The 18,382-nt window shown below is 45.3% G+C and overlaps 1 protein-coding gene across 1 annotated transcript in view; it reads left to right on the top strand.

The window, feature by feature from the left end:
- Positions 1–18,382, top strand: part of LOC309550292 (uncharacterized protein) — a 979,642-nt gene that overhangs the window by 546,278 nt on the left and 414,982 nt on the right. The window contains 1 exon segment of the mRNA XM_082250695.1: positions 3,841–4,316. Coding sequence (XP_082106821.1) covers positions 3,841–4,316 — 476 coding nt within the window.

Here is an 18,382-nt window from a genome sequence, read left to right as displayed (position 1 = left end):
GTTGCCGGGATTCCACACAGGAAGGTCACACCATCCCTCACCATCATCAGGTGGGTGGAGTTGAGGGTGTGGAACATAAAGTGATTGAACACTCTGACATGTGGAGGCGATGTGTGGACTCTACAAGATGATATTCTCTATGTGATCTCACATCATAAATACTTCTATATTACAGATGTTATTTTCTGCCATTCTGTTGGTTTAGGGTAAAGATCTGATGAATATGAAAGTTGAGGGTGAAGTAGAAGAGACGTATGTGAGGGATGATCAGCAGTATATGGAGGAGGCTGGAATGAAGAGCACATTCAAAGAGGAGGACACTCCTACAGAGATCATAGGTGAGCCAGGATATATTCTTCTGTTATCTCTGCTCTGTTCGTGCACACTGATTGGTCCAGAGTAGGCTGGGAGATGAGTGATATCAGCCAATAATAGGTTGATAATAGTCACTGATACCCGTCCTGCACATTCTTTCTTCTTTTCTCTCAGGTAAACCCCCTTCTCTGGGCTGCAGACACCATTTTTATACTCCCTTATGATATATGTTAATTTGCATCTGGCAGTATTAGGTCGTGGTTCACTCCTAGTTACAGTAGCACAGATCTAATAAGAGAGTGAGCATTTTATAAGCACACTTATAGCTAAACATAAAACTTTTTACAGTCTTGCTTGGGTGAAACATAATTAGTAACATAAAAACTCAAACACTTTACAGAAGTAAATACTGCTTCAAGCTCCCTCCGGTGCTGCATATCACAAGAAAGCCTTGTCCTGTGGTCACTTTCTACAAGTCTGAAGGGGCCGAAAACATCAATTTAACCACTTCTGGACCGGAAGGATTTTCCCCCCTTAAAGCAGTGGTATACTAAAAAAAAAAAAAAAAAAAAACCCTGCAAGACAAAGGCATCGCATACTAGCTCATTATGAAATCCGTACCTTAGAACGAAGCCCTGACACGGACACCGCTGTGGGAGCTGACATGATCGCTCGGGGTCTCTTCCGGGTTCGGCGGCTCTGGCGCTGTGAGTGGCCGGAGCCACGATGACGTCACTCCCGCGCATGCGCGCGAGAGTCATTTTCTGGCACTTCCCGGCAAGGAACGCTCAGAGCGCATGCGCCGCTCGTGTCAGCGGCTGCATGCAGTGCAAATATCTCCTAAACCGTGCAGGTTTAGGAGATATTAATTATACCTACAGGTAAGCCTTATTATAGGCTTACCTGTAGTTAAAAGTCACAAAAAGCGGTATACTACTGCTTTAAAGCTGAGTTCCACCCTAAAAATACACTTTTCCCCTTCCACTTGCTCTAAATTACCTGAAAAACAATTGGATAATTAAATTTTTTTTTATTCACTTACCTTGTTTGATAAGAAATTATACTTACTTCCTCTTCCTCCCTCTGCGGACACAGCTGCAGCCGTCACTTCCTCCTTGCATTGATTCCTGGGAGCTGAACGTCATCGCTCCCAGGAGTCAATGCGCCTGCTCCGGCCCCGTTTGTCATTTCCGGTTCAGTCGCGTCATTCCCTGCTGAACAGCTTTTGGGCATGCCCAGAAGCTGTGCAGGGATGACGCGCCTTCCCCGGAAGTGACGAGCGGGGCCAGTGCAGTGCATTGCGGGACTCCGATGTCACTGAAGAGGCCGCAGAAGAGGACGCGCTGGCTTCAGCTGCCCACACCTGAGATGGCAGGGCTGGACAAGACATTTTCAAGGTAAGTATTTCTTCTAAAAGGGAAGTGCAACCCGGGACAGTTCAGAGGCTAGCCATTGTGGAATGTACTAGCCCTGACTGTCCCAGGGGTATTTTTATTTCAAAAACGTTTCTGAGGCCGTAACTTCGCTTTACTGACCAGGCCATTTTTTGGGATTCGGCACTCACTGCGTTATTTTAATGGACAATTGCGCGGTCTTGCGATGCTATATCTAAATAACATTGATGTCCTTTTTTCCCCACAAATAGAGCTTTCTTTTGGTGGTATTTGATCACCTCTGTGATTTTGATTTTTTTGAGCTATAAACAAAAATAAGTGACAATTCTGAAAAAAAAGCAATATTTTTCACATTCTGCTATATAACATTCCCAAAAAATAAATTTAAAAATCTAAATTTTTTTTAACATTTTAGGCCAATTTGTTTTCTGCTACATATTTTTGGTAAAAAAAAAATCACAATAAGCGTATTTTGATTGGTTTGCGCAAAAGTTATTGCGTTTACTAACTACAAGAAAGATTTATGTCATTTTTGTTGTTTTTTTTTTTTTTTTTTACTAGTAATGACGGCGATCTTCAATTTGTAGCAGGACTGCGACATTGTGGACAGATCAGACCCCTAACTGACATTTTTGACACTTTTGGGGGGAGCAATGACGTTACTACAGTAATCAGTGCTAACAATATGCACTGTTACTGTAATAATGACACTGGCAGGGAAGGGGTTAACCCAGGGGCGATTAAAGGGTTAAATGTGTACCTAGGGGCGTGATTCTAACTGTATGGGGGCGTGGCTTGTGAAATGATCATAGAGACATGTGATCCTATATAGAAGGATCACAGGAGCTCTGTGATCATTCCAGGGAGACGAACGGTCAGATGTGTTTACAACAGCCAACCGTCCTTCTCTCTCAGCAGGGAGCGATCGCGGGTGTCAGGCAGCAATCAGAGTCCCCGCTGCCAAGTGGGGGCGGGAGCGCGCCGCTGGTGGCGTGCGCTCACCCCCTAGCTGCAGGCGCGCAACTGACCTATACCTACGGACGTTTGCGCAGGGGGGCCAGCCTGCCCCACTATAACGCGGTCCTTAAGTGTTTAATGTCAGCATTTTACAAAACAATAATATCCTGCTGCAGTTCAGTACAGCACAGAAAATTACATTATAGTGGGGCAGAGCAGTTCTTCTCGCCAGAAGCCTAGGCCTATGGTCACTTGTTTTATGCTAAAGGTTCTACAAGTCTGGACATGGAATCTCTTGTTTATCAGGATTCCCATGACCCAGTGCCTAGGCTTGTGGTTGTGTGAAGAGCATGCAACTCCGAGTCCCCAATGGTTCCTGCTCTTCTGACAAGGCTGTGTTAATGTAGAAGTGATCTGGGAGGAGGACCAAAGGACCTTTGGCTGAAGAGGGGAAGTCACAGCTGGTTGGGACATCCACAGAGAGCATCTGCTCACTAAAATCTACCTGATCCAGATGGAATCTTAACATAAGTGAACTAACCATCTTGTATCTATTGATCACGTTATTACATTTTTCCAGGGCACGCCATGGAGAAACCCTCAAAGGATCGTCTCACTTTATCTCCAGGTTGTAAAATGGAAAATGAGGACATCACAAGAGATTGTGCAGGAGAAAAGGCAATGAGCTCAGCTATGGATGGAGGACTTCACAGTGTGAATAGACCATCAAATGCGTCTTGCGTTGAGCAACCTCGTACTGTGGGGGATGGTGCCGGAACTCAGGGGAAGGAGAAATCTTCCTGTCCTGAATGTGGGGAAAGTTTTAGCTCTGAATTAAGTCTTACTGTACATCCGAGATCTCACACGGGTGAGAAGCTTCATTCCTGTGCCGAGTGTGGGAAATGTTTTCTTCATAGATCAGAACTTGTCATACATTGCATATCTCACACAGGGGAGAAAACAAATTCCTGCTCTGAGTGTGATAAATGTTTTACAGCGAAATCAAAACTTACTAGACAGCAGAGATCTCACACGGGGGAGAAGCCGTATTACTGCCCTGAGTGCGGGAAATGTTTTTCAAAGAAATCAAACCTTGTTTCACATCAAATATTGCACAAGGATGAGAAGCCAAACTCCTGCCCTGAGTGCGGGAAATGTTTTGCAAGGAAATCAGACCTTGTTAAACATCAGAGATCTCACACAGGGGTGAAGCAGTATTCCTGCTCTGAGTGCGGGAAATGTTTTTCACAGAAATCAAACCTTGTTTCACATCAAATACTGCACAAGGGTGAGAAGCCAAACTCCTGCCTTGAGTGCGGTAAATGTTTTGCAAGGAAATCTGACCTTGTTAAACATCAGAGATCTCACACAGGGGTGAAGCCGTATTCTTGCTCTGAGTGCAGGAAATGTTTTTCCCAGAAATCAAACCTTGTTGCACATCAGAGATTGCACACGGGGGAAAAGCCAAATTCCTGCCCTGAGTGTGGGAAATGTTTTGCAAGGAAATCAGACCTTGTTAAACATCAGAGATCTCACACAGGGGAGAAGCCGTATTCCTGCTGCGAGTGCGGGAAATTTTTTTCACAGAAATCAGGTCTTGTTTCACATCAGAGATCTCACATGGGGGAGAAGCTGTATGACTGCCCCGAGTGTGGGAAATGTTTTTCACAGAAATAAAGCCTTATTTCACATCAGTGATCTCACACTTGGGAGAAGCCCTTTCTCTTACGTTCAATGATGGACAGAGCCTCTCTTCTTTATCCATGACCAAATCTGGGTTATTAGCCCCACCTACAGGAGTAGAACACTAGGCTGAAAAAATACTCGACACCTCCTATAGGCAGTCCTCTCTGGGTAAAAAAAAAAACATCTCTGCTATAGGCAACCTAGTCGTTCAGCCAGGTACTTTTCCTAGATGAGGGTCTGATCTGAATTATAAGCCCACAAAAAAATCGGATGACTGTATTCTAGCAACCAAGGACACTGTGCAGGATGGTCACCCACATCTTAGCATCTGTTGAGCAACGGCCACATGGTCATTGGTTTTAGTGTACCATAGCAACCAATGACTTTCTTGAGAGAAAAAAAAAAAAGCAAGCAAACCAAAAAAAAGTGTAGCACTACTCCCGTAGGAGCTGCTGGATACGGATTCCCCTGGATTACCCATAGCAACAACTTGACAATGCAGCATATTCTAAGTGCTTGGCTCAGTCAAAAAACAGTCCAGGGGTTTTGGTTTTTGCTGATTTATTTCAGAACTGGGATAGGAGAAGGGATGAGTGGGATAATCCAACTGAATAACTATGCACAATTTGCTGAGACTTCAGATTAACACTGGATGCGGCAAGGTCGCTGCTTCACCTTGCCACTTTAGTGAAGAAGAATTAGATGAACTGTACTGTACTGTGAATCACTCTTCAGGGTCCTACACGGCACCCCATTTGTCCCTACTCTCCAGGGCTCTACACGGCACCCCCTTTGTCCCTACTCTACAGGGTTCTACACGGCACCCCCTTTACTCTGACACTCTGTGTGAGCTGACCCCTTGATCCTCTGACTTCACTGGAGTGGTCCCCCTTCCAGGTAAGACCCTTTGGCAAGTCCCCTGGTACTCACGGACACTGTTTTTCCCAGAAGATTCTGCCAGCAGCTCCACTGTCCTCTCTCTGGATCCTCTGCAGCTCAGCTCCACACCTGGTTCACTAGGCCGACTGCCTAAGACCACTTTCCTCATACAGCAGGAGGAGAGACAGCCATCAGCCTCCTCCTGGGACTCTGCCAAAGAGGCCCTGTCACATGTCCCCCCACCCCAGCTTTTATCAGCAATCCCAGGATGCCCTGCAAGAGTGCCCTCCCACTGGGACTCCCACAAAAGCCTGTGTGTCACTGGCTGGGTTTCCTCCACTGTCCAACAGGCTCCCACATTGGGGACACTCCCTCAGACCCAGTGAATCACAACTGGAAACATGTAACAGGCAACCTAATAGATCAGGCTCCCCTAATAAGCAGAAGGACCATAAGATGCTTTTACCTAGCTCCTACCTAGGAGGGTGCTACAAAAGCATGCCCCTCTACAGAATAAATACAAGACCCTTATCCTTCACAAGAGCCTTATTTGGATTTTAAGAGGGAAAAAAAAAACAATGTGGGGTCTCCCTCAAATTCCATACCAGACCCTCCCCGGGTGTGGTAAGGGGTTTTAAGGGTGAACCTTACACAAAAAAACAGCGTGGGGTCCTCCCCAAACTCCACATCTGACCTTTTTCTGAAGCATGCAGCCTGGCTGGCCACAAGAGTGGTGGCAGTGAGCATGAAAAGCATCCTTTTCCCATGTTGAGGAGGATAAGGGCTTTTTCCCCATAACCCTGGCCTTGAGTTTGTGGGGTCTGAAGGGGAGACAATATCCTAATGTCCAATTTAAAAAATAAGGGGGCCCAGACTTTCTCCCAAGGTGAATAAATAAGGGGTTACATAGTACTCTTGGTTACTTATTCACAAAAAAAATGCAAAAAGGAAATAACACTGTGAGAAAGTCCTCTGTTGGAAGAAAACACACAATGTTGAAGTCCGGTTTTCCTATAAAAAATAAAAATGTGAGGGACTTAAACATCGGCTCTCTCTACGCAGAACCCAGGGACTATTACTATTTACGGATCTCTCTCTGTTGTATCTGTTAAATACTTGTTTGAAATTGTGACCAGTGGATGGTCCATTGTATTTTTTTGTATCATTTTTTTTTTTTTTTATATGTGCTTCATCTTTGTTTATTGAAAATTGAATAAAAACTTTGCAAACAAAAATAAAAAATGCCCCATGGCTGTAAGTGCCGATTCACACTGGGGCGACCTGTGAGGCGACCTGGTCGCCTCACAGGTCGGCGCAGGTCGCCCCCCATAGGGAAGCTGCGGACCCGTTCTAATAGGAGCGACACAAGTCGCTCTGACCTAGAAAAAGGGTCCGGAGCTTCTTTGGGGCGACCCGGAGGCGACCGCCATAGACTTCAATGTTATGAAGTCCGTGGCGGCCGCTCCGAGGTAGCGGCGCGCTGCTCGCACCGCGACCTCGGAGGTCGCGGTGCGAAATAGCGTCGCCCCTATGTGAACGGGGGCTAAATCTATCACCCACATTGTCCAGCAATGTCTATCAATGTTGATGTACAATGCCTTAAATAACCAATGCTGAAACATCCGCTCCAATCACTGCTCACCATAAATGACAGTTCCCAGCCCCTTCGCTGAATATAAACAAAGAGCAGAACCAAATATGGACACGAGTATATTTGGTCAATTACATCACCTGGGATCCCCTCGTGATGTCTCTGACCAAATGTGGTCATGTCCATTATTGGTCAGTGACATTACCCTTAACCACTTAAGCCCCGAAAGATTTGACCCACTTCCTGACCAGGCCCTATTTTGCGATTCGGCACTGCGTGACTTTAACGGACAATTGCGCGGTCGTGCGACGCTGTACCCAAATTAAATTGATGTCCTTTTTTTCCCACAAACAGAGCTTTCTTTTGGTGGTATTTGATCACCTGTGCAATTTTTACTTTTTGCACTATAAACAAAAAAAGAGCGACAATTTTGAAAAAAATAACAATATTTTTCAAATTTTTTTATATGAAATTCTCCCCCCCAAAAAAATGCAAAAATCAAAATTTTTTAACATTTTAGGCCAATTTGTTTTCTGCTACATATGTTTGGTAGAAAAAAATCGCAATAAGCGTATTTTGATTGGTTTGCGCAAAAGTTATTGCGTTTACTAACTAAGGGAAAGATTTTTGTCATTTTTATTATTTATTTTTTTTAACAAGTAATGGCGGCGATCTGCGATTTTTTTTTTTTTTTTTTTTGCGGGACTGCGACATTGCAGCGGACAGATTGGACCCTTGACTGACATTTTTGACACTTTTGGGGGTACCAGTGACATTACTACAGTAATCAGTGCTATACATATGCACTGTTACTGTAAAAATGACACTGGCAGGGAAGGGGTTAACTTTATTAGTGATCAAGGGGTTAAATGTGACTCTAAGGGCATGCTTCTAACTGTAAAGGGGCGTGGCTAGTGAAGTAACCACAGAGACATACGATCCTACATAGCAGGACCGTATGATCTCTGCAGTTACACCAGGGAGAATGACAGGCAGCTTTGTTTACATCAGCCGCCTGCCTTTCTCCCTCTGCAACGGGAGATCGCGGGTGAACGGCGGACATCGGAACCGCCGGTCACTCGCGCGGACATGTCAGGGAACGAGCGAGGGCGTGAGCGCGCCTCCGGCGCCGCATGCTCCCTCCTAGAGGCTCATAGGCGAAGCCCTACGTCACTTTGCCTGTACAGGGCTGACTGCCGCAGTAAATGGTCGGCAAGTGGTTAATACCCTGCCCATTGCCCCCTTTTTTTTTTTGCTGACAGCTGGGGGGCTGTCATCCACCCAGCGAGTCTCCAGTTGTGTCAGAGTAATTTCTTTTTTTGATGGGGAGTTGGCCAGAGCCATTCATTTGTAAAGTTTGTGGATCTTCATCACTCATCACCCCCTGTACTCCTGAACATGCCTATGGGATATATTTTGCAGTGACTTCCGCCTTCTGGGACTTAATTCTGTCATACATGGATTGAAAGTCGGTCGGTTTAGCAGGGATCAGTCTATAAAATCCGCTCCCTCCTTATGTATCATTTATTCATGGAGATTATATCCCCCCCCCCCCCCCTTATGTATTTATACATGGTGACCTAAACCACAGTTCCCAGGACAAACTCTTGGAGCGGCCATCCTGTTGCAGGCTCATTCACCTCATATTCAGCCCAAATGTGAGTATTTTAACCACTTGCCGACCGCCATACTGCGGCGGTCAGCCCCTCCTGGGCAAAGTGACTTACCGTTACGTCACTCTCCCACGAGCCTGTAGGGGACGAGCGCGTGCCGCCAGAGGCGCGCTCTCGCCCTGCTCGTTCCCTGACATCCCTGCGCGTGTGACCGGCGGTTCCGATGTCTGCCGGTCACTCACCATCTCCCGCAGGAGAAGGAGAAAGGCAGGCGGCTGATGTAAACACAGCCATCTGTCATTCTCCCTGATGTAATGACAGAGGCTATACGATCCTGCTATGTAGGATGGTATGTCTCTGTGGTTACATCACAAGCCACGCCCCCCACAGTTATAATCACGCCCCTAGGGATACATTTAACCCACTTGATCACCAATAAAGTTAACCCCTTTCCTGCCAGTGTCATTAGTACAGTGACAGTGCATATTTATAGCACTGATTACTGTAGTAATGTCACTGGTTCCCCCAAAAGTGTCAAAAATGTCAGTCAAGGGTCCGATCTGTCCGCTGCAATGTCGCAGTCCTGCAAAAAAAATCGCAGATTGCCGCCATTACTAGTTAAATAAAAAACAATAAAAATGACATAAATCTTTCCCGTAGTTAGTAAACGCAATAACTTTTGCGCAAACCAATCAAAATTCGCTTATTGCGATTTTTTTCACCAACAATATGTAGCAGAAAACAAATTGGCCTAAAATGTAAAAAAAGTTAGATTTTTACATTTTTTTTGATTATTTCATATAAAAAAAATGGAAAAATATTGTTATTTTTTCAAAATTGTCGCTCTTTTTTTGTTTATAGCGCAAAAAGTAAAAATCGCACAGGTGATCAAATACCACTAAAAGAAAGCTCTGTTTGTGGGAAAAAAAGGACGTCAATTTAATTTGGGTACAGCGTCGCACGCCGCGCAATTGTCCGTTACAGTCACGCAGTGCCGAATCGCACAATAGGGCCTGGTCTTTGAGCAGCCAAATCCTCTGGGGCTTAAGTGGTTAAAGAGAGGGTAATTTTCCTCCCCGTGGGAATGAAAGGGTTAACCTATATTCTTTGTCCTCACAAAATTCCCTCAAACATAACACAGTATTTCTAATCTACTGTCACAAGTTTAGAGTAAACAAGTGGCCAGCATTTACATAAAAGTCAACCTGACATTTGCGTGGGTAGCAACTAAAAATCAATTAATAATTGATGTCTGTGCATCGGACTTTAATTCTTGTAAGTTTTAGGAAAACATGTTGGTTTGAAAGATGGGATGATACACATATGTCACGCTGTAATTGGCTACCATAGGAGGAGGCAGAGTATGCAATGTTCTGATTGGTTGAGAACCCTTGTCCACCTACATTACATGTCTTATATAAACAACCTACGCCATTATTAAAATTGGACACACTTTGAACCCATATATCTGCGTCTTGTCTCTTCATTGTGTGGCCCCGATATCGTACGAGGGTCTCACTGGTCATCCAAGGAACAAACATAATTGAGATTGCCTTTCACTCCCCTTAGTTAAAATCCTTTGCTATAGTTTGGTATTTAACACGAGACCATATTGGTTCTTTTGTTTTTTCCCTTTCACTTTCACTTTGATGCATCTGCCCCTGAGGAAGTGGAGCGATTCCATGAAATGCGTAGGGCTTACTTGATGCACCATGTTCTTTCTATCAGACTGCTCATTACGCCCTATCCATCCATCTTTTTACTGCTATACTCTGCTGCTGCTGCAGTGGCTCATGTTATTTAGGATGCTTTACATGTATCATGCTATGTACCATTATGTGTCTGTTAGTTTTCATGTATATTGGTTTGCAATCCACTATGAATATGGTTACAGATCTATGTATGCCCATTGTAACATGACATGCTTTTATTATCCAAGAGAACAAACTATGAATATTTGATATAAATTTATGTATGTACATTGTAACCTGATATGCATTTACCCAATTAACCCAATTCCAAAAAAGTTGGGACACTGTATAAATTGTGAGTAAAAAAGGAATGGACTAATTTACAAATCTCATAAACTTATATTTTATTCACAATATAATATAGATAACATATCAAATGTTGAAAGAGACATTTTGAAATGTCATGCCAAATATTGGCTCATTTTGGATTTCATGAGAGCTGCACATTCCAAAAAAGTTGGGACAGGTAGCAATAAGAGGCCAGAAAAGTTAAATATACATATAAGGAACAGCTGGAGGACCAATTTGCAATTAATTAGGTCAGTTGGCAACATGATTGGGTATAAAAAGAGCCTCTCAGGGTGGCAGTGTCTCTCAGAAGTCAAGATGGGCAGAGAATCACCAATTCCCCCAATGCTGCGGGGAAAAATAGTGGAGCAATATCAGAAAGGAGTTTCTCAGAGAAAAATTGCAAAGAGTTTGGAGTTATCATCATCTACAGTGCATAATATCATCCAAAGATTCAGAGAATCTGGAACAATCTCTCTGCGTAAGGGTCAAGGCCAGAAAACCATACTGGATGGCGGTGATCTTCGGGCCCTTAGACGGCACTGCATCACATACAGGAATGCTACTGTAATGGAAATCACAACATGGGCTCAGGAATACTTCCAGAAAACATTCAAATATTTGGTATGTGCGCTCCTAGGTCGCAGGATGTCCAGGCGCACAGAATGGGGGGGAAGTACAGTTAAGGGTGCCACATCCTAAATAATAGTAAAGAGAATGGGAAGGAAGAGATTGGACTTTATAGGCACCAGTATTAAAATTGTATACTTTATTAAAGTATACAATTTTAATACTGGTGTCTATAAAGTCCAATCCCTTCCTTCCCATTCTCTTTCCAGAAAACATTGTCGGTGAACACAATCCACCGTGCCATTCGCTGTTGCCGGCTAAAACTCTATAGGCCAAAAAAGAAGCCATATCTAAACATGATCCAGAAGCGCAGGCGTTTTCTCTGGGCCAAGGCTCATTTAAAATGGACTGTGGCAAAGTGGTAAACTGTTCTGTGGTCAGAAAACTGGGACGCCATGTCATCCGGACTAAAGAGGACAAGGACAACCCAAGTTGTTATTAGCGCTCAGTTCAGAAGCCTGCATCTCTGATGGTATGGGGTTGCATGAGTGCGTGTGACATGGGCAGCTTACACATCTGGAAAGGCACCATCAATGCTGAAAGGTATATCCAAGTTCTAGAACAACATATGCTCCCATCCAGACGTCGTCTCTTTCAGGGAAGACCTTGCATTCTCCAGCATGACAATGCCAGGCCACATACTGCATCAATTACAACATCATGGCTGCGTAGAAGAAGGATCCGGGTACTGAAATGGGCAGCCTGCAGTCCAGATCTTTCACCCATAGAAAACATTTGGCACATCATAAAGAGGAAGATGCGACAAAGAAGACCTAAGACAGTTGAGGAACTAGAAGTCTGTATTAGACAAGAATGGGACAACATTCCTATTCCTAAACTTGGGCAAATTGTCTCCTCAGTCCCCAGACGTTTGCAGACTGTTATAAAAAGAAGAGGGGATACCACACAGTGGTAAACATGGCCTTGTCCCAACTTTTTTGAGATGTGTTGATGCCATGAAATTTAAAAACAGCTTATTTTTCCCTTAAAATGATACATTTTCTCAGTTTAAACATTTGATATGTCATCTATGTTGTATTCTGAATAAAATATTGAAATTGGAAACTTCCACATCATTGCTTTCTGTTTTTATTCACAATTTGTACAGTGTCCCAACTTTTTTGGAATCGGGTTTGTATTATCCTAGAGAATAACATTTCTTGCTTTTTACCATCGACTATTTTTTCTATGCCGCACATGCCCAAAAATTCCCCTTCTTCTGTTACAGATTCAGAGATGGAGACGTACAGTATGTTTACATTCGCCTCAAAAGTCCCCAAACTCTCCTTTTTCGTATGTATTTATACAAGGAGATCATACCCCCCCCCCCCTTAAGTGTTTATACATGGTGATCATACCCCCCCCCCCTTATGTGTTTATACATGGTGATCATATCCCACCCTTATGTATTTATACATAGTGATCATACCCCCCCTTATGTATTTATACATGGTGATCATATCCCCCCTTATGTATTTATACATGGTGACCATATCCCCCCCTTATGTATTTATACATGGTGACCATATCCCCCCCTTATGTATTTATACATGGTGATCATACCCCCCTTATGTATTTATACATGGTGATCATATCCCCCCCTTATGTATTTAAACATGGTGATCATATCCCCCTTAAACTCCTCTTCTCAAGAGAAAATAAATTCAGTTCCTCTAATCTTTCCTCATAGCTGATCTCCTCCATGCCTCTTATCAGTTTGGTTGCCCTTCTCTGCACTTTCTCCAGCTCCCAATATCCTTTTAGAGAACTGGAGCCCAAAACTGAACTGTATATTCCAGATAAGGTATTTCTAATGATTTGTACAGATGGTGTCAATCTCTGGAGTCCATACCCCTTTTATACAAGAAAGGACTTTGCTTGCTCTAGAAACCGTAGCTTGACATTGCATGTTATTATTAAGCTTATGATCTACCAGAACACCCAGATCCTTCTCCACCATTGACTCCTCCAGTTGTACTCCCCCGACTATGTATGATGCATGCATATTTTTATCCCCTAGGTGCAGAACTTTTTACATTGATCATCATTTCACCTCATCTGCCACCTAGTAGCCCAAATAAACAGTGCATTGAGGCTGTAGAGAAGTTATTCCACTGCAAAGCTTGGTGTCACATGCAAAGACTGAAATGGTACTTTTAATGCCAGACCCTATATCATTTTTAAAGATATTAAAAAGTATGGGTCCCAACACTGAACTTTGGGGTACACCACTAATAACACTGAACCTTGGGGTACACCACTAATAACACTGAACCTTGGAGTACACCACTGATAACACTAAAGCATGGGAGACCCCACTAATAGCACTGAACTTTGGGGTACACTACTAACAACACTGAACCTTGGGATTCACCACTTATAACACTGAACCTTGGGGTAAACCACTACTAACAGTGAACCTTGGGGTACAACACCAATTACACTAAACCTCAAATTACACCACTAATGACAATGAACCTTGGTGCACACCACTAATATCATTGAATCTTGGGGTACACCACTAATAACACTGATCTTTGGGGTACTGATCATTGGGGTACACCACTAATAACAATGATCCTTGGGGTACACCACTAATAACACTGAACCTTGATGTACATGAGCTTATTTTTTGGCTGATTACAAGCGTTTTTTGTTAGATGTCAATGCTTGCCTCCAAACACCTGCAAAAAACGCCTGAAAAAATGCCTGTAAAAAGCCAGAAAAAACGCCTGAAAACGATACGGTCAGGTATAAATGGAGCCTAAGTGGTCATGTGACTGTCATAATGCATGCGATTATCTTTAATGAATTGTGCCCACTGAACCTTGAGGGGCACCTCTAATACCACGGAACTTTGGGGTACACCAATAATACCACTGAACATTGGGGTACACCTCTAAAAACACTGATCCTTGAGGGGCACCTCTAATACCACTGATCCTTGAGGGGCACCTTTAATACCACTGAACCTTGAGGGGCACCTCTAATACCACTCATCCTTGGGGGGCACCTCTAATACCGCTGATCCTTGAGGGGCAACTCTAATACCACTGGTCCTTGAGGGGCACCTCTAATACCACTGATCCTTGAGGGGCACCTCTAATACCACTCATCCTTGGGGGGCACCTCTAATACCGCTGATCCTTGAGAGGCAACTCTAATACCACTGGTCCTTGAGGGGCACCTCTAATACCACTGATCCTTAAAGGGGCACCTCTAATACCACTGATCCTTGAGGGGCACCTCTAATACCACTGATCCTTGAGGGGGACCTCTAATACCACGGAACCTTGGGGTACACCAATAATACCACTGAACATTGGGGTACACCTCTAAAAACACTGATCCTTGAGGGGCACCTCTAATACCACTGTTTCTTGAGGGGCACCTCTAATACCGCTGATCCTTGAGGGGCACCTTTAATACCACTGAACCTTGAGGGGCACCTCTAATACCACTCATCCTTGGGGGGCACCTCTAATACCGCTGATCCTTGAGGGGCAACTCTAATACCACTGGTCCTTGAGGGGCACCTCTAATACCACTGATCCTTGAGGGGCACCTCTAATACCACTGATCCTTGAGGGGCACCTCTAATACCACTGATCCTTGAGGGGGACCTCTAATACCACTGAAGCTTGAGGGGCACCTCTAATACCACTGATCCTTGAGGGGCACCTCTAATACCACTGATCCTTGAGGGGCACCTCTAATACCGCTGATCCTTGAGGGGCACATCTAATACCACTGATCCTTGAGGGGCACCTCTAATACCACTGATCATTGAGGGGCACCTCTAATACCACTGAACCTTGAGGGGCACCTCTAATACCACTGATCCTTGAGGGGCACCTCTAATACCACTAAACCTTGAGGGGCACCTCTAATACCACTGATCCTTGAGGGGCACCTCTAATACCACTGATCCTTGAGGGGCACCTCTGATACCACTGAACCTTAAGGGGCACCTCTAATACAACTGATCCTTGAGGGGCACCTCTAATACCACTGAACTTTGAGGGGCACCTCTAATACCACTGATCCTTGAGGGGCACCTCTAGTACCACTGAACCTTGTGGGGCACCTCTAATACCACTGGTCCTTGAGGGGCACCTCTAATACCACTGGTCCTTGAGGGGCACCTCTAATACCACTGAACCTTGAGGGGCACCTCTGATACCACTGAACCTTGAGGGGCACCTCTAATACCACTGATCCTTGAGGGGCACCTCTAATACCACTGATCCTTGAGGGGCACCTCTAATAACACTGATCCTTGAGGGGCACCTCAAATACCACTGATCCTTGAGAGGCACCTCTGATACCACTGAAGCTTGAGGGGCACCACTAATACCACTGACCCTTGAGGGGCACCTCTAATACCACTGATCCTTGAGGGGCACCTCTAATACCGCTGATCCTTGAGGGGCACATCTAATACCACTGATCCTTGAGGGGCACCTCTAATACCACTAAACCTTGAGGGGCACCTCTAATACCACTGATTCTTGAGGGGCACCTCTAATACCACTGATCCTTGAGGGGCACCTCTGATACCACTGAACCTTAAGGGGCACCTCTGATACCACTGAACCTTAAGGGGCACCTCTGATACCACTGAACCTTGAGGGGCACCTCTAATACCACTGATCCTTGAGGGGAAACTCTAATACCACTGAACCTTGAGGGTCACCTCTAATACCACCGAACCTTGAGTGGCACATCTAATACCACTGAACCTTGAGGGGCACCTCTAATACCACTGATCCTTGAGGGACACCTCTAATACCACTGATCCTTGAGGGGCACCTCTAATACCACTGATCCTTGAGGGACACCTCTAATACCACTGAACCTTGAGGGGCACCTCTAATACCACTGATCCTTGAGGGACACCTCTAATACCACTGATCCTTGAGGGACACCTCTAATACCACTGATCCTTGAGGGGCACCTCTAATACCACTGAACCTTGAGGGGCACTTCTAATACCACTGATCCTTGAGGGGCACCTCTAATACCACTGATCCTTGAGGGGCACCTCTAATACCACCGAACCTTGAGGGGCACCTCTAATACCACCGATCCTTGAGGGACACCTCTAATACCACTGATCCTTGAGGGGCACCTCTAATACCACTGATCCTTGAGGGACACCTCTAATACCACTGATCCTTGAGGGGCATCTCTAATACCACTGATCCTTGAGGGGCACCTCTAATACCACTGATCCTTGAGGGATACCTCTAATACCACTGAATCTTGAGGGGCACCTCTAATACCACTGAACCTTGAGGGGCACCTCTAATACCACTGATCCTTGAGGGGCACCTATAATACCACTGATCCTTGAGGGGCACCTCTAATACCACTGATCCTTGAGGGACACCTCTAATACCACTGAACCTTGAGGGGCACCTCTAATACTACTGATCCTTGAGGGGCACTTCTAATACCACTGATCCTTGAGGGGCACCTCTAATACCACTGAACCTTGAGGGGCACCTCTAATACCACTGAACCTTGACGGGCAACTCTTATACCACTGATCCTTGAGGGGCAACTCTAATACCACTGATCCTTGAGGGACACCTCTAATACCACTGATCCTTGAGGGGCACCTCTAATACCACTGATCCTTGAGGGACACCTCTAATACCACTGAACCTTGAGGGGCACCTCTAATACCACTGATCCTTGAGGGACACCTCTAATACCACTGATCCTTGAGGGACACCTCTAATACCACTGATCCTTGAGGGGCACCTCTAATACCACTGAACCTTGAGGGGCACTTCTAATACCACTGATCCTTGAGGGGCACCTCTAATACCACTGATCCTTGAGGGGCACCTCTAATACCACCGAACCTTGAGGGGCACCTCTAATACCACCGATCCTTGAGGGACACCTCTAATACCACTGATCCTTGAGGGGCACCTCTAATACCACTGATCCTTGAGGGACACCTCTAATACCACTGATCCTTGAGGGGCATCTCTAATACCACTGATCCTTGAGGGGCACCTCTAATACCACTGATCCTTGAGGGATACCTCTAATACCACTGAATCTTGAGGGGCACCTCTAATACCACTGAACCTTGAGGGGCACCTCTAATACCACTGATCCTTGAGGGGCACCTATAATACCACTGATCCTTGAGGGGCACCTCTAATACCACTGATCCTTGAGGGACACCTCTAATACCACTGAACCTTGAGGGGCACCTCTAATACTACTGATCCTTGAGGGGCACTTCTAATACCACTGATCCTTGAGGGGCACCTCTAATACCACTGAACCTTGAGGGGCACCTCTAATACCACTGAACCTTGACGGGCAACTCTTATACCACTGATCCTTGAGGGGCAACTCTAATACCACTGAACCTTGAGGGGCACCTCTAATACCACTGATCCTTGAGGGGCAACTCTAATACCACTGAACCTTAAGGGGCACCTCTGATACCACTGAACCTTGAGGGGCACCTCTAATACCACTGATCCTTGAGGGGAAACTCTAATACCACTGAACCTTGAGGGTCACCTCTAATACCACCGAACCTTGAGTGGCACATCTAATACCACTGAACCTTGAGGGGCACCTCTAATACCACTGATCCTTGAGGGACACCTCTAATACCACTGATCCTTGAGGGGCACCTATAATACCACTGATCCTTGAGGGGCACTTCTAATACCACTGATCTTTGAGGGGCACCTCTAATACCACTGATCCTTGAGGGGCACTTCTAATTCCACTGATCCTTGAGGGGCACCTCTAATACCACTAATCCTTGAGGGGCACCTCTAATACCACTGAACCTGGAGGGGCATCTCTAATACCACTGATCCTTGAGGGGCACTTCTAATACCACTGATCCTTGAGGGGCACCTCTAATACCACTGAACCTTGAGGGGCACCTCTAATACCACTGATCCTTGAGGGGCACTTCTAATACCACTGATCCTTGAGGGGCACATCTAATACCACTGATCCTTGAGGGACACCTCTAATACCACTGAACCTTGAGGGGCACCTCTAATACTACTGATCCTTGAGGGGCACTTCTAATACCACTGATCCTTGAGGGGCACCTCTAATACCACTGAACCTTGAGGGGCACCTCTAATACCACTGAACCTTGACGGGCACCTCTAATACCACTGAACCTTGACGGGCAACTCTTATACCACTGATCCTTGAGGGGCAACTCTAATACCACTGAACCTTGAGGGGCACCTCTAATACCACTGAACCTTGAGGGGCACC

The sequence above is a fragment of the Pelophylax lessonae genome, assembly GCF_965119305.1.
Source record: "Pelophylax lessonae genome assembly, chromosome: 3".
In the NCBI taxonomy this organism is placed as follows: domain Eukaryota; kingdom Metazoa; phylum Chordata; class Amphibia; order Anura; family Ranidae; genus Pelophylax; species Pelophylax lessonae.
The sequence above is the reverse complement of the archived record's forward strand: the minus strand, read 5'-3'. Positions and strand labels throughout refer to the sequence as shown.